The 24,093-nt window shown below is 44.0% G+C and overlaps 1 protein-coding gene across 3 annotated transcripts in view; it reads left to right on the forward strand.

The window, feature by feature from the left end:
• The window catches only part of WASHC1 (WASH complex subunit 1), a 46,432-nt gene that overhangs the window by 18,451 nt on the left and 3,888 nt on the right, over positions 1–24,093 (forward strand). For all 3 annotated transcript variants that reach the window (XM_054068354.1, XM_054068361.1, XM_009557607.2), the window contains 4 exons: positions 16,800–16,911; positions 17,611–17,757; positions 22,665–22,801; positions 23,729–23,864. In XM_054068354.1, coding sequence (XP_053924329.1) covers positions 16,800–16,911; positions 17,611–17,757; positions 22,665–22,801; positions 23,729–23,864 — 532 coding nt within the window. The remainder of the gene's footprint in view (positions 1–16,799; positions 16,912–17,610; positions 17,758–22,664; positions 22,802–23,728; positions 23,865–24,093) is intronic.

Genomic DNA, 24,093 nt, shown 5'->3' on the forward strand with positions numbered 1-24,093 from the left:
TCATTCACTGCCAGGAAGATTAAGCAGAAACAGTAAGGTAAAGGAGTGAGTGGCTGGTCCTGTAGACTTCAAGACATGGAGCATGGGAAAGACGGAGGAATTTTGCCTGAGATTTTGGTTATTCTTGTAGAGGCGTGTCCAAGTAACATGGAATTTATTTTTGATTAATTTTTTTATTAAGTGTAAAATGCATTGTGAGAAACCACTCATTTGTTTTAGTTTTCATGGTCATCTGGAAGATAAATTTGAAAGCTTGTAAAGATGTAGCTTGAGAAAGGTTCCTAAACTACTGGGAAGACTTTAGTAGATGACATATAGGGGTCAGATTAGCATGCCTGGAAGGTTGGTGGCAGCTGACAGTAGCAAGTATCCTGTGCCCTCAAAAAGCAGTGAAGAGATAGTGGCTGTTCTGCCATAGTTCAGATTACAGCTCTTTCTGGATGCTGCTCAAGTCCTGAGGTTTAAAATCTTGCAGGATCTGAGGCCCAGGCTCAATTTGGATGCCTTGACAGCCCATGGAGTGGAGCAGCGGGTGAACTGTCACAGCTTAAAATGAGATGGGAATAGTAGGAAAGAGAAGACTGAATGGCATTAAGTCATTAAAAGATTATTCCTTCAAAATGAAACAAACGTGTTAAAGAATTAGTAAGACATGATGCTTGCTCATCTTGGAAAGTGCTGAAAATGTGTGTCTTTTGGACTTCCAGAGATTAAATGTGTCTTTTGGAGGAGAGGATAGAGTACTACAGAAGAATACTAAATTTGATTCTGCAAGCGAGATGCTTTTTATGGCATTGTCATTGAAATGACGTGATGGTTACTTAAGCCCTTGCTCTAAGTCTACTAACAACAGCTCTTCCACATCAGTTTATTTGACTAGCTGTCTGTTTATCTCTGAATCCCATTCACCCAGAAGGAGGGTGATCAATCTGTTCTGCCTTAAGTGATTGAAAGGCAGGCTTGAACCTGATAAGAGAGCTGTAGCCTTCCGTACACTAACAAGACCTTCAGCATAGTTTAAAATGAGCAATTTAAAGAAATGATTGAAGTGCTTCACCTTCAATATCCTCCTCCAAGCAGACTTAAACTTTTTGCACTAATAGCAGATCTGCAAATAGAGGTACATTTTAATGAATAACTAAAAGACTCTGTGTCGGCATTAATGCAAAATGTTTCTCAAAGCATGAGATGAGTTTGCATTAGCTACAGGAAACATTCTGTTGCGAGCAAGGACTCTTAATGCTTGATTCTACGTCTGAAAAGAAAATGCTGGAATATAGTGTCCAGGATGCTGAAATGGCCATCCAGGAGGACAAAGGAAGTAGAAGCCTTGCCCATATCCTCAGTTACTAAAGTAACTTGAGTGGTTTAGGTGCAGTCATCCTAAACTGCTGATACATTGGTTTGCTGTAAGTAGTGAAAAAGTGAAGGAAAATGCAAAAGTTGCAGGAGAGGTGTTCTCCCGCTACTGGAATTGGTCTCAAAGCTGCTGAGCAAAAGGAGACAGACAACAATTTCAGACTTAAGGGAGCTCTTGAGAGCATTCTCTCCACTCCTAGAGGGCCTTTCATACTAGTGGAATATCTAATGGAAATGTGAGACACTTTGATCAACATGGATGGCATGTGCAATAGGAAAGGCAAACAATAGGCAGAAACTCATGTAACTTTGGTACATGTGGTTTGTTGTTTTAGTTTGTGGGGGTTTTTAACCCTGACAGGATAGTCTCTTGTTTGTACTGTGTGCCTTGTTGGAGAGAGCTCAGTATTGAGTAGCTGCTTTCAAGTTCTGGTGAGCTAATTCACTCCCTGGTCCTTCAAGCCAGGACAAGACAGACTCCCTGGGAGCACCTGGGAGGTTCAAAAATAGAATCTTAGAATTGCTTGGTTAGGAAAGACCTTTCAGCTTGAGTCCAACCACCTATCCACTACTAAACCATGTTCCTAGGCACTTTTACCCATCTTTTAAATACCTCCAGGGATGGGGACTCGGATGCCTCCCTGGGCAGCCTCTTCCAGTGCCCAATAACCCTCTCGGTGAAGAAATTTTTCCTGATGTCTAAGAGGAGGAAAGGAGGAAGGAAGGCAGAAGGAAGTGTAAGATGCACCTGCCTACGGAGGTGCAACTTGGTAGCTGGAAGGATACCTGGTAGAATATGCATTGTGGCTTGCCCATCCCATAGTCTGAATATATCCCTTCCTCTCTGGGCAACTCTTATTCTGCTTTTGCAACTCTGGGGAGATCAGATTCATTCTCAGGAGGGTTTGCTACTTCTCAAAAGGTGAAAGAATGATAATGAAAGAGAACAGAGGGAGGCAGGGTTGTGTTTCAGTAAAGGAGGGCTTTGCTTTGAAGGCATTTTTATTTCTTTTGTTTGGTCATGAGAAAGTGGAAATCCCACCTTAGTTTCTAGAGGATTGACTATGGCAGCACTGATCGTTTGTAACAGGGACGTTGCTGTCTCTAACTGTATGAGTTGGATTGCCTGAAAAGAGGTGTCCCAGAAAAGTCTGTGGTAAATCTTGATGCACTTAATAAGTTCGTGATAACATAGGAACCTCTTACTATGCAGGCTCTTATTCATGCAGCAGAACTTTGCATCTTGAAGAAAATCATTAATAAAAAAAAAACCCATTTGGTCCAATTGCATGCAGTTTATAGTGGCTTTCTGACTTAATTTTCTTTGCTTTTTGTTCATGTATTTGTGTCTGTAGGCTAAAATCAATTTACTGCCATCTATAGACTCCCTATGGCTCTGCAAAACTTTTCTAAAATGTTTAAAGAGCTATGACTAACAGGAGAGATACCACATGTAGCAGTTGTCATTATTTATTATTTAAAGACCATCTTCCAAAACGGATAAAGCCAGCTTCAAAACCATTGATGGAAATAGAGAAAAACATATTAGATCTGTTTGTGGGGGTGGGAAGTAATTGTCTTGACAAAATATTGCCTTTTTTCACTAATGCTTATTTTAAAGCACAGTAAATTTGAGGAAAGAGCTATGACTAAGTTGAAGGATGGATAACTTTGTATACCCTCAACTGCTATAAATTGGTTTAAACTTTTGTGAGCTGTCTTGTAACAAAAAAGCAGAGAGGTATAATTACCGCTGCTTTTGCTGCTTAAGGAGGTGGAAACCCAAGAGGACCTCTCTGCTGTTGACAAGATGTTAGCTTTTTGCTTACTGAACTGGTTCTGGATTGAAAAGGTAGTGTGTTGATAGCCTGGAGCCCAAGCATTATGCAATTACAGTGAGATAACCTTCTTTGAAGCTGAGTGCAGCAGGGTCTGAACCACATGATGTTTGTGGAGGCTTATGGACTTCAGAAATACTGTCTGACACATTAAGGTGATGAGGTTTTAAATGGCTGAAAGTGGCAATATTCTAGAGCAATATTCTAGAGTAACATATCCAGAAAAATAATTTAAGTAATAGTCTAAAGGTATGAGAGAATTCCACACTGAACCATTAAGCAGGCTTTTCTGTATAGCAAGAGCACCAAGAGCCCTTTGAGAAAGAACTAAAACAATTGTGCAGGCTGTGGAAATGGTGGTGATCTTTCCTCTTCACCATGTGCCAAAAAGATTTGCTCCAATGAGCAATGTGAGTCTTTACAATGGGAACCAAGGATCCACTTTTGCATGTTTATTTTCAGTTAATACTGAAGCCAGAGCTGCATGGGCACGCTGACACCTTTTCTAGGCCCATCTCTTGAGTTTTGTTTCAGAGTTTCTGTTTCAGATAGATTCTAACATGCAAATCAGTTGTATGTGGTGTTTGTGAATGTTTGGGAGCTTCTTAGATGTAACATGGAGTTGGAAGTAGGCAGCACTTCATTGTGGGTGTGGTAGAAGGGTGTGATAGGACGACGAGTTTTAGAGGGTAGGAGGTGGATGAGTTGGGCTGCAGTGCATCTCTGGCTGTGCTTTGCAAACAGCCCTTGAGCCAGTCTCTCAATAGGTCAGTGGGATGTCGGTGTCAGTTCATGGTCCAGGCAGTAACATAGGCCTTGAGGGCTTCCCAGAGAGTGCAGGTGGGACTGACTTCCCACACACAGTTGTGTGACTAGTGCAAAGGGATCTTATGGCTGCAGTATTTCAGCATGAAAGTGTCAAGTGTGCTTCCATAATGTCTTCCCAAAGTTATGGTGCCCTGAGAAAGTTCTCCAGGAGAATTCTGAAACTCTACTCATTTGGTGACTGAGTAAACTTCCTTTTCTTGAAGTACACTGGATGCCTGTGGGTTGGAAGGATCCTGATCCACTTGATGGGAGGTGCAGTGGCTGAGATTTTGTCCAGCAATAAGTCATGTCTCTAAACTACTAGAGCAGGAGATGGCTGCTAATTAACAGAGATTTGGAAAAGATATAATGAATTTCTCCATCCAGATGGGCATTCCCTTCCCCCCAGCGCTTCACCCAGAGCAACTGTAGCTATTACTCTCTTCCTCTCTTGGGAAACACCCAAGGAAAAGTGGATCATAACAAGAAGTCAGTGTGTGCCTCACAGCAAGAGAAATAGTCCCTTTTTTCTAGTTTCTAAGCCCACAGGTCTGGCAATATTTTCAGATTCTCCCACTCTTCTTGACACAATTGCCATGGCGTTCTCATAGAGTGGTGGCTCTACCTTTGCAACCAGCTTTAGATGCTGGTCTCGCACATGTTGGAGTAATTTTCAGTTCCTATGGATGAGTTTTGTCTACTCAGTCAGCCCTAGAGGAAGAGATTCAAATAAGTCACTTTGTTTTACAGGCATGACTTCCATCAGGGGTCTGGTGTGGAGAAAGCTGTCTGGAAAATAATGCCGAGTGGCTTGAAATGTGTATTACAGGCTCCCTCCTGTATAAATGGGAATGTGCACACTGTGGGGAAGAAACACGAGTGCCAAAGGTCTGTTCTTCACACTTGACTGGTGGATTAAATTCTCTTCCTGTGGTCAGTCTCTCTGACTAGCTGTGGTCCTGCCAGTGGGCTTTTCCAAATGGGGTCGTTTAGAGTTTGGGTGTAAATGTGATTGACAGTTAAGAAAAAGCACTTCTGCAGACGGCAGATCCATTTACAGATGCTAATGAAGGAATTCTTGGGGTTCTTTCCATCTAAATCCTCCAGACAATCATTTTATTGAGAGAATCCACCATGCTGTGCCATTAGGAAGAGAAGGAGATAAAAATTATTTTTGGTGCCAGGGATGAATTATTTGGATAGTAAAGTGTGTTGAAGAGAAACCCCAGGTGGGTAATTTAGTATCTTCTGAGTTGGATCCTATTCTTAATTTATCCAAGAATATGATCCTTATTCTAGATTAATATACATCTTAAAATGCAAATACCTGTTTTTACTTTACTTCGAGGACTTTCGTTTTAAATCTACTATAAAAACTAAATAAGAGGACATGCTCAATGGGCTTAAGAGATATAAAAGGACATTCCTTTTAGAAAGTAATGTAAACCTAATGTACTTCCGCTCTGTGGTAGCGCAGCAGGAAAACCTTTGTGATTATATGTGAAATATATGTAACACGTATGTTACATATAACACACCATGTGTTATACACCATGTGTTACAATGTAACACGCCAGTCATTCCAGTAGCTCAGCACCAAGAAATTAGAAAGTTCATGGTCTCAACAGTTCAGTTCTCTCTCTCATTTTGGCCCAAGACTGGGTTGGTTTGGTTTTGCTTAAACAACAACACTACTTTGACAGTGGTGTCCTGGATATTCTTGATTCCAGAACAAATTTAGACTTTGTGTGACTGTTCTGAGGGAGGGAAGGTGAGAAGCTCCTAACTCTTGTGGGTTACTGAGCAACAGGCAGAGTTTTCTTTGTTCTTTCTAGAACATGAGTGATGGGATGGGGACGGAATAAACCCTAAGCAACCCCACAGCCAAAGTCATGCCCTTCATTATGCTTCATGCTTACTTTTAGCTGAGAAGAGGGGATTAGCTGCTGCTAAAGGCATTGGTCTGTGAGAACATTTATTCTGTATGTCACAGAGTGAGTGGTTAGGCTATTAAAATTTATGAATTTACCATCCTGGCAGTTTTGGGGTAGGGAAGGAGGTTTGAAAAGTACACTGTACAAATTTGTTCTGGTATTATTGTGAAGCTGGTATTTCCAGCCTTAATGACTATTTGATAGTTACTATGTGGGGAAAATGAGTTTTAAAAGGACAGTGAGGAAAATGAAATTGTGTCTAGAATGGCTCTAAAGGTGATGTGTGGTCACTGATTTGCCACAGACTGTCTCATTGAAATGTCAGAGCAGCTGTCAGTCCAAGCAGAGAGGTACCTGCTCTTTGCTGCCATTAGAAAAATCTCTGCCTGAGGCCCAAAGTTTTGTGGAAAAGTAACTAGAAATCCCTCAAGAAAGTAAGAAAGTGCTGTAATCACTCAGGAGAGGTGTTAGGTGGATTACGTGTCATAAAGAGTTATTCTCATTTGTTGAAGCAGCACTTATGCTCAAATTAGCTTGTTGACGGGCATGTCATAGGAGGTGCCCTCTGAGATTTGAGTGTGACTGCAATTGATTTTTGGAAAATGAAGAAGTAGCACTAAACAACCTCTGTTTCTGAAGAGCAAATATTTTGAAATAAAAAGCCTCCATTTGGGAAAAATATGGAAAGAAATCCTTCCTTTAAGAGGAGATCTGTTTTGAAAGAGAAGAATCTGTTATGAGAAGTTGTTCAAATTCGAAGCATGGAAGAGACAGGAAGAAGGTGTACTTAGCAAGCAGCTTTCATAACTAGGAAAGGGCCGATACACTTTGTCAGAAACACTACGTATTTGGGCTTGTTTTCTCTGTAGCAAAACTTTGGGGGAATCTTGAGAATCAGTAGTGGTCCTCACAAGATGCTGAGGATGACCATTGCTGAACAGAAGCAGTGAGTCGCAGTGCTTGTATCTGATTGAAAGAAGAGGGGAAGGCAACAGAAGAAATTTAGGTTCTAAGCTGTGGAAAGTACAATGAACGCTGCAGCAAATATGACTAGCAGAAACGTAGTATTGAGGGCAAAACAAAATGACCTGGATACTCAAGTCATCCTTCAAAAGCTACTTAGATCATTCACCAAGTATCTGATGACAACATCAATAGGTCAGGACAAAGTGAGGAAAGACCACGGAGACAGACCCTTATTACACAGTGAAAGTTGGAGAGAAACTAAGAATTACAAGAAGGAGAAATGAAGTACAGTTGTCTTTGAGGGTTTCGCAGTTGATGAAATAGACTTTATGGTAACAGGTCCTTTTTCTTTCTTAGGCTTTCATTCTTCTGAATACGCGACACCAGTTCTGCAGGACAGTGGTTTTTATAGAGGCTGATTTTAGTTTGTGGCTGTTGTGTGATCACTAGCTTGTAAATGATAGCTCTTAAGTATCTTGTTATTGAAAAGGGAATTAAAGGCCTCATCTGGTGGCATGCAAGTCAGATTCCATGTGATTGCTATCAGGTACTGAGAAGTGGGGAAAAAATTAAAGCCGGTGCAAAACCCTTTGCCTTCAAACTTCTGTCTTATATGTGGGAAGAGGATATGTTCTGGATCCAGAGAAAGAAATGATGATGGAGAGAGTGGTCAATGTTTTGCATCTGTGCTTGCTGGCTGTGGTTTATTCTAGAGAGAGTAGCGAGGCAGATTTGGCAATGGGGAGGCGCTGAAAAGTGTAGAGGGAGTTGCATGGGGGGTCCTGAACTCAGTAAAACTGAAAATTAAACAACTACTGAAATGTATGTGTAAAGTCCTGTGAATCAAAGCAAAATGTTCAAGTTAGTGAAAGAGAGACTGAAAACCTGGTCTGTTGGGACTGAGCTGTGAATCTCCCGAGATTTCCTTTGTCACGGAAGACAAATGATTCCACTCCTGGTGTCAAAAGCAACTGAGACTTAATTAATGCTTAGAAATTGCTTTGAGATTGCTGGGTGAAAAGTTACAAAGTTGTAATGATTAAATGCAAAGAAAAGCGATGCTTTTCTTGGAGAATGATTAGAATGTGAATTTCTATCATAAGGAATCATTTTCTGCTCCAGAGACAGGTGTGTTTTGATCTACATTCTTATTCTTGGTGACAATGACTGGTTTGGTAGTGGGCATAGGAGCAGAATAGGATGCAACAGAATAGGAGCAGCATTTGTGCTAGGTGCCATGTTGATATAAAAAGCCTCAATCCCAGTAATAAGCAAGAGCTCAACTTATGTGGTACGTTCAGCCTTGCATTAGGGCAAGCCCCACGGCAGAACCTTTAGAGATCGGTTCTAGATCGGTTCTTATCACACACGTGCAACAGGTTGCTGCTTAACCTTGGTCAAGAAACTAATTTAAAACCTCTTGGAAGGTATGGGGTGAAACTAGAAATAAAGAGGAAGTTCCTGATCTTACGATATAAACCGGGCTTCGCTCTTGTTCTTAAACATTTGAGTCGATGTGGATTGCCTTGCTGGTGGGAAGGAAGGCTCTGCAAATGGCCCTCTTCCTTCCCATGTAATCATGGCACTGTTGCAAGGCATTTTTGGCTCAAGTGAGGCACAAGCTAAAAGGGCTGAAGAGGCTGCTGTTGACTTGTCAGTGCTAGTCCCTGCTCTTGCTACCTTCGGATGAAACTCAGAAGAAACATCCATTTTGGCTGGGGGCTCATGCAGTTCTTTTGCAACCCCGACAGTAGGAGAAGGCACCGATCAGATATTTAAATCCAGCCTGATCTGTCTTCTATGACTACTGGTGATAGAAAGTGTAGAGTGTAATGTCAACAGAAGCATTGTTTGCGTAGAATCAGACATGGTGCCCAAATGAAGGCTAGGAAGGAGTTTATTCCCATGCTTGAGAATCCAGAGGCGTCAGACTTTTTTAAAGGTGTTAGCTCTTCCTGCCTCCAGATATCATTCACCACAGGGTTATCCAGGCATTTATCCACTTCTTACATTTCCTCTGGCTCTGTGTAGTGGTACACATTTTCTGTTCTGTGGGGCAGGGAGGAAGATCTTTGGCTATTCTAAGAAAGGGGCTTTGAAGGGAGAAAAAGGCCTAGTGTTTGTGTACATAGTTGATTAATTTAAGGTTACAGGGTGCCAAAACATCTTCTCAAGCTATCTGCCAAGTACAATCTATAACTTCAAGCAACATGGAAATAAAATTTACTTCTGACAGTCTTGTAAAATTCTGTCCAAACAGGATTACCCTGCCTTTCAATAGTGATTAAAGGAAAGAAGGAAAAGGAAGGAGGGGGTTGGAAGGGAGAAAAGGGGGGGGGGGGGGGAAATGAGGGAAGAAAGAATGAAAAGGAGGGGCGAAAGACACGCTTAAGGCTATTACTACAAAAGATTGCGCTTCAGTGAGTAAATGCTTGTGAGAACTTTGCAAGAATGAGTGAAGACTGTATAGACAGCAAACCACTTACCAGTACTTTAAGGATCTGCTGTCTAATATCTCAAGACTATTTCTGTGGCTGCTGCTCTCCAATTGTGTAATTTATTTGCAAACACAGATTTTTGACTTAGTATGCATTTCTTCTGAGAAAACGGAAGCCTGTCTGGTTTCACATCAGTCAGTGATGGGAGACAAGTAAAATGATTGGAAGGTTAAAGAAGTAGTAATTTGTGCCTTTTTTTTTTTTCCCCCCAAAAAGGCAAAGAAAAAAAGAAGAGCTGCTTTTCTGAGGTGGAGAACAAGCTGCAGGGCCAAAGGGAGGAGGGTGCTGTGATAAGTCAAAATTTTAAGTTTCCAGTTTTGCATAAACTTAATTCGCAGCAGCAGGAGCACCTTGTGAAATGAGAGATTAAAAATCAAAATGAAATTATTTTTGTGTGGGATTATGACTTGTGTGGAGTGATGTATGCTAGATCCTGTGGAGGATCCTGGCAACCTTGATGACCTTCCAATCTGAAAACTTGTTCAGCATCACAGGAGTGGGGCAATATGTGAATGCTGAAACACCTGCAAATCAGGCTCAAGGAGCAATCAAAGTGTGATAAACATTAATTAGTATAATACCCAAACCCTTGATGGAGGAAGGAACATTGATTACACTGTCACACTTGGGATTTCTTTCTGTCAGAGATGGTATATGATGACAGTTTCTGATTACACTTACTCAGACATGAAGTAAGACTTTATAAACAGCTTAAATGTGAAGGAGAGAGAAGAGCACAAAGCAAACAAGTTGATCTTTCTTCAAGTGGTTGGATGTATTTGGCTTTTTATAAAAACATGCATTTTTACTTTTTGCCTTTCAGACTGTTGAGGTGAATTGGCTTTGTGAACTGGCTTTGAATTCTTCCCTGGGTCACTGTAAACCTTAAATGTCTTGGCAGCCTTTACTTTGTTCTCTCTGTCTTAGTCCTGCAATGTTGCCAGCTGCTGGGGCAGAGGCACTGCATGGGAACAGGGCGAGTGGGACTTGGGCTTCTTGCAGTCCACTTCCAACTGTGCCAGTCATTGCTGCGTGAACTCTTGAGCTGGCCTACCACAGTGTGTAGCAACGTCCATATGCGGTAAGAGTGTTCGTAAAGCACGCTCTAGTGCCTCATAAGACATCCTTTGTTAGCCAGCCAGAACACACTTAAATATTCTAGCCTAGCTCTCTGGGCCTGCTTCAGTCTAGTGGATTGTGTATCAAAACCCTGCTTTATGGGTACTGGGGGTGATACATTGATGTTTTCCCCATTGCTTCAGCAGTATGAGGAGCTGTGAAAGCCCAGGGCCTTTTTTCAAAATTAAAACTTGAACAAGTTTGAGAATTTCTTCTTTTCTGCAGCACAGAAGTAGAAGAGTGGCATGCCTCTGGGTCCCAGAAAGAAACAAATGGGAAAGGGGCTTGGTAGCCTGAGAAGAAAGATGGACACTTAGCTCCTGAAGCAACACCTTCTGTTGCTGATTTCATTGTGGGATGATGTCTACCCTCCACTTGCAAGTGGTTCTCTCACTTCTGGTAACCCACTAAACATTGTCCTAGAGGTCTAATGGTCTCTCATCCGTCAGTATTGGTATCAGGCAGGTTTGGCACTGGTGCTGTGGAAGGATGAATGGCAGCCAGCACTGTTATCTTCTCTTGTTACCCTGCTCCAGCACCAGACTTGGAGAGTCTAGGGCTGTAATAAAATACAAGAAACATAAACTCCATCCTTTCTAATTCACACCTCCTTCAATAAGGGAGGAATTTAATAAAAGCATGCTTTGAGGTGGGAAAAAAAAAAAAAAGCTGCTTGACTTTTAGGCAGAAAACCAAGGGTTTATAGAACAAATTCATCGTATGTACCCTGAAGTTTAGAACAGCGATGCTTAGCATCCCTCCGCTGTCTCTCAGGGCTGGGGGGAGGCCAGGTGCCTGACTTGATGTGGTCCTCTTTTAAGGAAAAAGTCATTTAAAACATCAGCTGCCTTATCTTCCTGTGCAACTTCATTTCTCATTCTGCTCCATAATGTTCTTTCTCCTTGGTTGATCGCTTACTTTTGTACTTCAGACATGAAATTGAAGTTCTTTGGTATTCTAGAGAGGTTCTTTCCCAGCCTCTGCTGCCTTGCCTTTCTCATTCACCTTGGTGTGGAGCTCACCTCTTCTCTCTCCCACTTCCCAAGTTTTGTCATCCCCGTCACTTTTGGGTGATGTGTACGTGAACAGCAAAGGGTCTCCTTGTGCTTTGTTGCTTCCCTGCAGCTGAATTCTGTCTTCCTCAGTCACCTTTCTGGGAATCTGTCAGCCTGTCTTTAAACCTGCTCTGATTTTTAACTTTTTTTTTTTTCTGATGCTGTCTGATCCCTAGCAAATACAGATAATAAAAATCACAATTCTTTTTTGATATTGTGGAATGCTTGCAGATTGTCATACAAATATAGTATTATTGCCAGTACTGACAAGTGACAGGCAGCATCCAGTGTTCTGGATGCCAAATTCCTAATGCCTCAAATCTTTCCCCTATGGGAGTAAGAGAACAGTGATTTTTTTTTCCCCCATGAGCAGACACTGACAACAGCAGAGGAGGTCTTTCAGTAACTACCTGAATATGAGGATTATCAGAGGATATATAAGGAGATAACAGGAAATTATCTGCTCCATGGCTGCGTATGGGACAAAGGGTATCAGGCCAGCGAGGGAGGTGGGAAGAAGCATTTGTGGGACCTGCTGCAGGTGTTGGAGAAAGTTGCCTCTAAAATGGAGAGGAGCTTAAAACAGCAGCATGAGGGCTTTAGGAGAAAGGAATAAATGAGATGTATGTTGGGGGTGAGGCATAAGGGGCTTGACTGCAAAAAAATTTCAGAGGGACCGGAGAATCTGAAAGCTTGAATCAAAGCAGCTGAAAGATTGGCTTTAATATCTGCTTAGATCAAAAATAAAAGTCTGTGTGGATTAAGAGATAATCCACTAGATAGATTTAATCTGCCACATGTATTACTTCCCCTCCCCAGTGCTTTTCTTTGGGGAAGGTTGGTTTGGCTCTGTGCCCAGGGCTTGAAGGCAGGTGATATGTTCTCCTTTCTTCTGCAGGTCCCCTTTTTGCTTGTCCCAAAGCATGCGTCTTGCCCAAAGGGAGGGGCTGTCGCTGTGTGCCTCCTGCTTCTTTGCAACTCCAAAGTCACATTGAATCTAACTGAAGGGGTTTCTCAAGCAGAAAAGAGCACCGAGAGCAAAATAACACAGCAGTGACTAAGAGGATAGGCATGGGGTTGGTTCAGATACTGATGGTATTTTTGGCTGTCTGAGGGGCAGTGATGGGCCATTTTATTAACACTTACCCTCCTATCCCAGTTATAATTGCTTTCAAGCAAATGCCTTTCCATAACACACTGCACCTTCAGTGGAGGTTGAGGTCTGAATGCCACATTGACTCAAACACTTTGCCCCTGAAAATGTTAGCAACAGCCCTCTCCATCCTTTCCTGTTTCCTTTCTTCACAAACACCAGGTTTATTTGAAGTGAGTTCAGTTTCCACAGCAGTAGAAATACTAAAGTTGCTGGACACTTGAACATGATGGGGGAGGAAGGGGTGTCCATGCATTTTTTCAGTATCAATATGGTGTATTCTCTCTTTTAACTAACTGCATACACATGTACATTTCACAACGTAGTTGCAACAGTCATGCACTTCTAGGAGCCTGTACATATAGTGGAATTTGGATTAGTTGGATTGAGACAGGACTGATAATTTTTTTCATAGTTTTCTTGTTCAGCAACAAGTAAATTAATTCTGTAGAGTGTGTGTGTATTCCTTCTGTGTAGTGGGCCTGCATCTGCACCATCTCAGGTGAAGGTCTTTGGCTGATCCCCTAAGGTCAGTGGGATCTGGCCTCTCAGATACTAGCATAGAAGCTCACAGGAGAAAGTACAGAGTGTCTCAGAGAAGAGATGTTTTGAAACACTAGACCAGACACTGGACAACTTCCCAAGCTTGTGTTGGGAGCAGGCAGTCTGATCCTGTCTTTTATGAGTGAATGTAATCACACTGAGTTACATTTGATATGCAGTAGGGGTGCGTGGAAGCTGTAGATGGCTTCTCTTATTCCCTTCTCGATGTATTATTACTGTTGCAGCTAGGACACAGTAATTGCCAGTCATACTCTGTTTTTAGGGATGCCTTTTTCAGAGAGGTTCCAGCAAGCCTTAAATGAGAAAGATGTGTGCAGCACTGTGGGCTGAGAGATGCTTGCTTTGTGTTCTTCGTCTGATGTTATCCATGTGCTACGGTAGGTGTTTGCATTCTAGCACCAAGAAGGACTTTGTGCCAATGTGCCTGTGTTTGATGGTGGCATAAAGAGAGTGGTGGCACCATTCCGCCCCTAAACTGGGCGTCTTAGAGGATTGATGTTAAATGTGGAAGTGGTTAAGGATGAAAGGTAAGAAGAACTGGGATTCCTCAAACACTTGCTTCTTCATAGCTTGCAAAAGAGTGACTGTGGGAATCAGAATGGTTTGGTTGGAAAAGACCTTTGAGATCATCAGGTGCAACTGTACCTGTCCACTACTGAACCATGTTCCTGAGCACTCATCACCTGTCTTTTAAACACCTCTAGGGGTGGGGGCTCAACCATCTGGGCAGCTTCTTCCAGTGCCTGATAACCCTTTCAATGAATAAATTTTTCCTGATATCTCATCTGAACCTTCTCTTGTTCAACTTGAGGCTATTTCCATTTGTCCTATCACCTATCACTTGGGAGAAAAGACCAATACCCCCCTTATTACAACCTCTTGTCTGGGTTTTGTAGACAGTGATAAAGTTTCCCCTCAGCTTCCTTTTCTCCAGGTTGAACTACCCCAGTTCCCTCAACCACCTCTCATAAGACTTTTTCTCCAGCCCCTTTGCCAGTGTCATTGCCCTTCTCTGGACACTCCCCAGCACTTCCATGTCCTGCTTGTAGTGAGGGGCCCAAAACTGAACACAGTATTTGAGGTGCAGCCTCACCAATGCTGAGTACAGGGGCAGAATCACTTCTCCGGTCCTGCTGGTGATGCTGTTTCTGATACAGGCCAAGAAGGAAAGGAAGAGGTGATACCTGTTGAAGCTGTGGGCATAACACGGGCCAGGTAAAGGGAGTGAGAGAAGTGTTTGACTGCCGTACTCGACCCACTCACATTCATAGAGTGGGAGGGAGGAAAAGAGTTAACTGGTTTCCAGGCCAAAGCTTGCATAACTATTTGCTTACCATTTCCTTCTGGGAGAAGAACACGTGCTTGGTCAGCCCCTGAGAATTTTGTCTGGGAGGCAGCAGGTTTCAGCTTAAAAAAAAAAATTGATACTTTGCTTTTATTCGGAGCTTCAGGAAGGCTTTGTTGAGCTCTTCTAGGAGAGAGGTCTACTCACAGGTGAGATGAAAAATTGCATCATTGATTTGAGGGAGAGAGGCATGGCAGAAATAAATGACCAACTTTTTTCAGCTTTGAAGGAAGTAAAAATAGTCAGATGCCCTCAGGAACACTGTTGAAAATAGTATCAATCAATACAATTATGAAACATCTAGAGAAGAGGTGAACTGTGAGGTGGGAAAATTTGCTGAGGAGAGCAGTTAGGGAAGGCTTCGGTCCTTCAGAGGCATCTCACACTTTTGCAAAACAAGGCGATGGGACAGCCCTATGACACATGAAATTTGCTGCAGACAGGTGCTAGGAAATGCACACTGAAAGGAACAACAGAAACTACTCTGAGAACCTATCAAGTGTGTAAGCGATGTGGACTTACTCCACTGAGAGGAGGAGGGTGTGGGAAGGAAATCATGAACAGATTTGTACTTAGTGTTGGTACAAAATACAAGCTGTTAGACTGTATTTAAAGTAAAAGGATTGGGAAATGGAGAATAATTCTGAGAGGGAAAATCTCATGAGGTTCGGTTTTGCTTATCTCGCACTCCAAAAGAGTAAAGTAGAAACAGGCTGTGTGCTTTCCTACAATATACATAAGGAGGGATTTTCACGCCTCTTGTAAGAGGGAAGCGTAGCTGTAAACAAAGAGAAACACTTAAAACTGTTTAGATAAAGAAGTGGTCATCTTTCAGAATGACACAAGGTGAACAGGCTGCTTGTGCTTACTGGTTCTTCACTACCTACGGTGGGAGGGTTTCAGTGGTCCATTTCTGTAATGTAATGGGGAGTGTTCTGCACAGAGTGAAAAAACTTGAAAAGACGGGTTTGGTGCTGTTTGAAAAGGGGAATCATGGATCACTGCGGATGTCAGATTTGTTGCTAAAAGGAATTATCCAGACAGTGGAAATAAACTTCTCTATTCAAAAGCAAAGAGGTGATATTTAAAGACAGTACTTGAGATTGATTTTTACAGGCACAAAATGATCCAATGGAACTCAGCTACAAAACATTGCTGAAGTGGAGTACTGTCTCTCCTGTTGAGTTGTGTAGTCATAAAAACATTCTCTGCTGGTTTCGTTAGAGGGGTGAAGATTCAGAACAATTTTCAGCTTTTGAGCTTGAAGCTAGGGAGAACCTGCTAGTTATGCACAGGTAAGAAAGGTCTTTTCTGAGGAGGTGAGTTCATAGTTACCTGTAACTGATGCCAGATTTCAATGTCCTTCCTAGCCTCTGGTTGAACCTTTGTGATGGTTTCTGCAGCACAGTGGTGGCTGTGCATGGCACGCTGGCAGTTTCAATCATGGCCCCAGCTGTGAGGCATCTGCTATAAGCTTTGTGGGAAAGGAATATGTCCTTGTGGTGAACGCAGACTTACTTAACCAGTGACCACTATCCTCTGGTGCCATGAAATGCTTTTCACCTCAGTTCCAAAGCATTTTGATGCTGATATAGTTATGCGAGAGTTACGGAAGTTAGCCTGCTTTATTGCTCCAAATGAGGACCTAATGCTGTTTAACTGATGTGGAAACCAAATTGTGAAACTGTGAAACAACATGGAAGAAGTCATACTGGTATAGTAAAGGGCAGGGATAAAGCCTTGTGAGTCCTGAACTCTACTCATTAACATGTCTTGCCTTTCATTTTTAACAAGTCACTTTTATTAAAAATATGCTGGCAGTTGATAACTGGCTGTGCCTTTCTTGCCAGCAGTACCTGCACAGAGGCATGTCACTCTGGTGGTGTAAAAAAAGCCGCAGTTTTCCATCTTTCTGAGCTGTGTCTCAGACAGATATGGGAGTGTTGTGCTGTGAGTCACAGACTAGACCTGCCTTCATGTTGGAGTACATAAAACTCTCAATGGGACTGGGACAAGCATATCTCAACCAGCACTATTCTGCCCAGTGAAACAATGCAATCCACAGAGATTCACATCCTTCTCTGAGAGTCTAGGTGCTGGTTGTTGCCAAAAAATCTCTGCCTCTGGATTCTTCATCTTAAGAAAAGTGCTTGCCTCCTAGGATCTCTCAGCGGGTGGAGGCCAGCCGGGCACAGCTTCAGGCGATCGGTGAGAGAGTCACACTCGCCCAAGCGAAGATTGAGAAGATAAAGGGCAGCAAGAAGGCTATTAAGGTAGTGATTTTAGTGAAGGCTGCATGGCCTTCCTTATTCCTTGCACCTTCTCTCTTTATTCCTGATCTAAACTCTTGAGAAGAACATGTGCTATGCTGCTGCAGCTGCTGCCCACTCACCTCTATGTGCCTTGCTGCTGAGCTGAATTATAACAAGAATCCCCTTCTTGACTTGGCCAGTTGATGATTTTTAGACCTGTGAGACAGCTCCAGGCCTTACGAGGCGTGTGTAGGTTGCTGCCCCAGCTACTTCCTGAGAAAGAGAGAAGGCATGTGCTGAGCTAAGCCAAACACCCTCACACTCCAGGCTTGTAGACACTTTGGCTATTTAAATGAAAGCTGCTTTTAGAGAGTCTCTCCTTCAGTGCATCATAATCCCATTGATCCATGAAAAACTGGTGAAGATCCTTGTTCCCTGTTCTTGCTCCATTTTGTACAGTATTTCCAGCTTACTTCCTGCCAGTGGAAGCCTTTTTGCCAATGGCTTCTTAGTACTTGGAGGGAGAGAGAAGCTCTGGCACTTCCATTTCCGGAATTGGCAGCCCATGCATGACTGGGTCTGTGCCGGTAGCCCTTAGGAGCCTGTTGAATGTCAAGGCTGTCTGTTCCCACTGGTAGCACAGACTGTATGCTTACTTACCGTGTGTTTCTGTGTTGCCTAGTTGTTGGGATTTTTGAGTCTCTCCTTGATTCTCCACAGGTATTTTCCAGTGCGAAGTATCCAGCTCCTGAACGGCTACAGGAGTACAGTTCAATTTTTGCTGGTGCAGAAGACCCAGCTACACAGAAATGGCCAAGACACAAGATTCAGAGCAGACACCGAATGCTGGATGAGAAGGCTCTGCAGGTAAGAAGGGAGAGAACAGACCTTGAGATGAACAAGCAAATAAACCGGAGGTCCTTGGTCTCTTTGTTGAAGCAGACCAAAGCTTTAGGATGTAGGTTGGGAGCAGAACATCTTTCCAGCTTGGCCTGTTAGTGGGGGTGCGTGAGGTCAGGCTGGGAAGCTTGCAGAGCTCCCTATTTGAGAGGGCCATGTCAGTGTAAGACCTTAGCATAGTGGTTAAGTGTTCTGGCTGGCTGTCGACTCTCAGCTTTCTGGAGTAGTTCTGTTTCTTGAAACACTGCTGATTCCTGCAGCAGTGCTAGTGAGTGCTGCTGGCTGGGCTTAAGGCTGTGGCTGTGCATGGCAAGGCAGTTGGGATCAGGGTCACAATTGTTTGAAAGGTTCAAATATAAGCGATGGTGAGAAGGGAAAATGTAAAAGTGCTTGTGGGTGTTTCAGGAGAAAAAGGAGTCATTAGAGGATTTTTCTGTCCCAGGAAAGCATCACACTTGAGTATTGTCCCTCCCTTGTTCCCAGCTAAGTTTTATGGCTTGGCAGGGGAAAAATAATTTTGCTTCCTTACATTTTCTGTTTGTGCTTTATTTCTCCCTTGTGTTCAACTCTTGTAGGTTGTGAGCCCTTCAGTACACAGTAGATTTGAGGCTTCCGAGAGTGTCCGTAGCACGCACATAGCTGATGGTATTGAAGGAGGACCTGAAGTATCAAGTTCCCTTTTAGCCTGTGGGTTGAGTGGTAGAGAAAGGCTTCTTAGCGGAGTCTGAGAAGTGGTGGGTTTGGCAGGAAATGTTACTGAATGATTGTCCAGCCATTTGGATCAACATCCCTGGTTTGGATGGAGAGGAGGAAGAGTTGCAGTGTTTAAAGTTTAAAAGTTGCTGTGTATGCACTGTGCCAGGAGTAGCAGATGTGCTCTTCCTGGCAGGTTAGGGATCAACCTGACAACTTCTTTGCTCTCCACCCCTAAAGAGACTACTTTCCTCATCCTTGTGTGCCTTGGCCCAAAAATAAAGCTGCCACTGAATAATTTATCACACTAAACTTTCCTGAGTTTTAATGGAGCTGAGACTTCACACAGTGAGGTAGTTATGAATATTTCAGCCAGGCCAGGGAGGGAAGGTTACTGGCTGAATGGACAGCTGGCAAACTCCAGCAGGGTTCGTCCTTCCTTTGAGCCTTGGCGGTACTGCAGGGCAGAGTGGCGTGGGACCTGCTGCTGGCTGGCCAGGGAAGGCTGATTATGGCTGTACTGTCTGGCTGGTGGCCCCAACCCATCAAGGAATGTGGGGGGAGCAGAGGTAGGTGGTGAGTAGGCAGGGGAGATGCTCTCCTTCCCTGAAGTGTTGGTGCCAATGTACAGCCCCTCGCACAGGGAGGGGATTGAGAAGAGTATCAGCTAGTAAAAAGTAGTGTCCCACAAAGTGTGCCCATCCAATTGGCCTGCTGTCTCTAGTAGGCTCTGTGTGCCCTATCCTGCTGGCCCTGCCATCTGCCTGTGATGACACATTTTCCCTGTCCCAGGCAATCTCTGTATCATTGCCATGTTCTGTCCTTCGTGACCAAGGCTGCTGTCCCCACAGGGACTTTGTTGCGAGCCCCATGGATGTTTGTGTTTATTCCTTCCCTCCTGTAACCCATCTTTCAATCCTTGTTTGGAATTGTTGACCTTCCTCTGGCTTTGCTGACCTTGGTTAGATTAGCACCGGCTCCTTCAGCAGTTTTCTGTGGGGCGAGGGGATGCTGCTGTGCAGGCAAGTGGCTGTCAGCTGAGGAACAACGGAGTAACCTACACCAGGAGCAGCCGGTGTTCTGAGTGGGGCTTGGGTGGCCAAGCTCTGCCCACATTCCTGGGGGACAGGCCCTTCTTGGCCATAGCTGAGCACAGAGCCTGACGTGCCTTGCAATAATGAAATGTGACGGAGGGAAGTCTAATGTTTGCATTTATGCCCTCCTCAATTATTCAGGGCTTTCAGCAGAGGCTCACTGCCTGTTTTCACTTCTAATGAGGGCCTCTTTGCTGGGAGTAGTTGCAGGAGCTTTTGCTAACTTCACTCGTGCACACATACACACACGCACGCCCCACCAGGAAAGCAATCTCTGCTCATGTTAGTTTGAGGGTAATTGGTGGCAGCCTGTGCTCAATATTTAGAGTTTGTGGTCCGAGGGGAAAGAAGCTGTGTTGGAAATGTTGGTTCTGCAGTTTATTTAAAAATGCTTCCCTCCTGGGAAATTCTTCTTTCTCACTCTGCACCCCAAGCAAGTGAAAACTCAGCTGTTGAGAGGACGCTGTTTAGGTTGGTAATGTAAGCATTGATGGATACAACTGCCAAACAGGGTCCTTGTAGTAAGCCTGGAAAGCTGCTCATTTTGCACATTGCTGTGATAGCAGCTAGGCAGGGTTGAACAGTGAGTTGGCTGCAGCCCTATGGAGCTTCTCAGGCGCGTCCTGTATCAGAATGTCCCTCAGGAGGCTAGAAAACAAGGTGGGAGACGTGGTCTGTCTGGACTTGGGAAGCGATCCAAGCAAAAGTTACTCCTCTGCTGGAGTTACCTTGCAAGGCTTTAAAAATGTTAGTAACTTGGCACGTCCGTTCACTTGGTTGGAAAAGACCTTTGAGGTCATTGAGTCCAACTGTACCTGTCCACTACTAAACCATATCCCAGAACACTTCATCTATCCACCTTTTAAATACCTCCAGGGATGGTGACTCCCTGGGCAGCCACTGCCAGTGCCTGATAACCTTCTTCTTCAATGAAGAAATTTTTCCTGATGTCCAATATGAACCTCCCCTGGTGCAACTTGAGGTGGTTCCCCCTTGTCCAATCACCTGTCACTTGGGAGAAGAGACCAACACCCAGGTCGCTACAACCTCCATTCAGGTAGTTGGAGATAGAGATAAGGTCTCGCCTCAGCATCCTTTTCTCCGGGCTAAACCCCCCTGGTTCCCTCAGCCACTCTTCGTAAGACTGTGCTCCAGTTCCTTTACCAGCTTCGTTGCCCTTCTCTGGACATGCCCCAGCACCTCAATGTATTTGTATGGAGGGGCCCAAAATTGCACACAGTATTCGAGGTTCACTAGGCACTAGATCTAGGCACTTGAATAAAAACTAGCACTTTGGTGGCATTTAAATTAAAAGGATTATGTAGAGCCTCATGTTTCAGAGTAATACTCATGCTAAGTGCTTTTATAACTGCCTTAGATGAGACTTAAAAGTAAGTGTGGGTAACGGTTGGTTTCTCACTCCGCCTTTAGAGTGACGCACAGTCTTCCAGTGCTAATTGAAATCCACAAAGAAAGAATTAAAAAAAAAATGTGACTTGAGGGCTAAGTGTGTGTGAATAGTTCTAGCAAAAACGTCAGTACTCCCTCATGCTTAAAAAATTAAACATTGGTAAATGAATATTAATGATCAAAAGAACCTTTATTTTTGAATCTCTGCTTCTGTGGTCTCTAAATAAAAATTTAGATATTTTTTGCCTACTTGCTGCTGTAAAAAATCAGGATGTTTATTTCAGTTTGTTTTACACATTGGAAGGTGTTATTTGGGGAGGGGGGCAATTTTTAAATCAAAACCTCCCAGGTCTCTTCTTACAGGATTTTAGAGACTCAGAGCATCATACAAACTCTTAATGGAATAACTGAACTATGACTAAGCCTTTCCCAGGATTTCTGGCTACCAAATTCAAGCCTGAAATTTCAATCAACAGAAACTGCTTGTATTGCTGAGATGTGGTCTTAAAACTGAACCAACAGTGATCTCCGTTTCCCACACACAAGTACAAAGAAGGAGGGAGGACACTGGGTAGATCGGGGTTGCTGAAAGTATTTGAAGTAGTCTTCTTCTGGTGACAGAATAAAACAACAAAAGTGCGGCCAGTTATTTAACCTGACAAACTGCCCTGATTACTTCTCTGTTTTCTTCTGGTACAAACACTTGCCACCTCACAGATGCCAGGCTGCTGCTTGTCCTAGTTTGTGAAGAAAGAGCAGAAGTTACGAAAGGTCTGAGGAAGGCTGGATGGGTCTGGAGTAGAGATTTGTCCATCCCAGGCTGTCTCTGGATTCAGGAGCTGATGCCTTTCCTCCCACTACAGTAAAGTGTGCTGTGGGCACTGAGCTTCATTCCCCTGAGCATCTGGCAGCGGGCGCTGTCACGCTAGCTGAAACGCTGGTCTGATCTGGGATGACAATTCCTGTTCTATATAAAAGTCAAGCAGTTCAGATGTAATAAGTCCTTTTCTAAAGGGAGCTCTATATATTATGCATGAAGTTTTAGAACTGAGAGAGAGGAGATTTCAGTTCATTAGAGTTGAAAACTCCTGCAAATCCCTCAGGCTTTGCAAAACCATCTGGCACACGTTCCACCCTGCGCACTCCCTTCTGCCTGATCTCTTGCCTCGCGCAGGCACTCTTTTTTTTTTTTTCCTATCCTCTTTTTCCTTTGCCTTCCCTGCATAGCCCACCAATGGAATCATGTCTCTTAAAACATAAGTGAAGTCAGCTGAGGGGAAGCAAGACATGTTGGGGGACTCTGCCTGCATGAAATTATCTAGTAGCTGGAGACACTGTTGACAAATGTCTTTTATGCTGCCTGCTTGATTCCCACCTCTGGATATAGAGTCAGTGGTTGCTTTATTTTGGTGGACCCTTGCCAACAGCAAGACCTGTTCAATATGACCTATCCGTGGCACCAAAAGCATATGCCATGAGTCTAAACTGCTGAGATTTGTCACGAGTGTGGTGTTGCAGTGTTGTCCACGTGCTTCCTTGCTCAAAGGGATTGGAGAGGGAGCAATAGGGTTCACAAACCGTGCAGTGGATGCAGCAGTATGGGTTGTGATGGCTGGGGAAAGTGCCTTAGCAGCTGTGGTTTTAGTGTCTTAACACCTGTTATCTGTCTTCTTGCAGGAGAAGCTCAAGTACTTCCCTGTGTGTGTAAGCACCAAAATTCACCAGGAGGATGATGCAGAAGAAGGCCTGGGCAGCCTCCCCAGGAACATCAGCTCCCTCAGCTCCCTGCTGCTCTTCAACACCACCGAGAACCTGTGAGAGCTGGAGCAGTGCAGTGCTGCTCGCCTTCCCCTGCTTGTCCTCAGAGGAGCTTTCCTTTCCCCAGGGGCAGCAGTAGCTGCTTGTTTTCCTGAGGGTCTTGCATACCAGGCTCCCGATAGGACATGGTTTGCTCCCTCTCTGCTGGCTTCCAGCTAGCAACCCTCTCTTCCCTACTTTCCCCTTAGATGGGAGGAGTTGTTTTGTCTGCACCTGATCCTCCACTCACCTGCTTTCAACCCAACTTTGCATTTCTCTTTCCAACTTAGTTTTTCTTGTCACAGCTCTAATAATTTCTCTCTGTCCTTGAGAGCTGCTGTTACTCCTCCCCTTCTTGACCCTCTGTGCCTGCCTAGGTTCTGCTCCTGATGGTTCCTCACCACAACACTTTACTGCTGTTGCTGCTTTGATGTCTCCACTGCCTCTCACTACAGCTCCCTCCCAGGCTTTTTTGCCTCATGCTTCCTCCTTCTCTCCACACCGAAGAGTTTCTTTCAGCCCTTCTTGAGCTTTCAGCTGCTGGATCTCCTCTTCCTCTGAGCCACAGATTATTTATTTTCTCTTTGTCTTTCTTTCTGCCTCCTTGAGTGACAGGTCAGAAGGAGAGACTCTTGTCCTGCTGCAAGTTGTAAGATGTTCTAAGGGCCTGTGGTGGGAGGGGGTGAGCTGGGGTAATGAATGCAATGCAGTGGGGCTCTGCTTTAGGATGAATGCGGAGGCTACACTGATAGGGTGAGGAGTTAGTTTTGCCTTTTGGTTGTGGAGGGCAAAGGCAGGAAAATGGGGCTAGAAAAAGGCAACTGGAAAGCCCAGCATGTTCCTTCTTGGGAAGTTTCCACCTCTAAGGCATTCTTGAGTACACTGTTTCTTCTGGTTTTGGTTCTCAAGGTGGCATCACTGAATTACTTGTCCTCTACCCTTAGGTACAAAAAGTATGTTTTCCTTGATCCTCTGGCTGGAGCAGTGACCAAGACCCATGTGGCTCTGGAAACGGAAACGGAAGAGAAGCTCTTTGATGCTCCTCTTTCCATCACCAAAAGGGGACAACTGGACCGACAGGTGAGATACAGTTGTGGGGACAGAGCTGCTTCTTCTTTGTGGGATTGTGCTCAGCCCTCTGAGAGGAGAGGGCTTCTGTGGGGTGGAGTGGAGGTAGGAGCATGGCCCCTCATGGGGCTGCAGGATGTCTCACCTGGGCTTTGCCCATTTTTATCTTAAAGTCCTGGTTTGGGCCCGATGGATGACACAAAACCCTCAAAGTTGGCAGGTGTTTTTCTTCTGCTCAAGC

This window comes from Cuculus canorus, chromosome 1 (genome assembly GCF_017976375.1).
Source record: "Cuculus canorus isolate bCucCan1 chromosome 1, bCucCan1.pri, whole genome shotgun sequence".
NCBI lineage: Eukaryota > Metazoa > Chordata > Aves > Cuculiformes > Cuculidae > Cuculus > Cuculus canorus.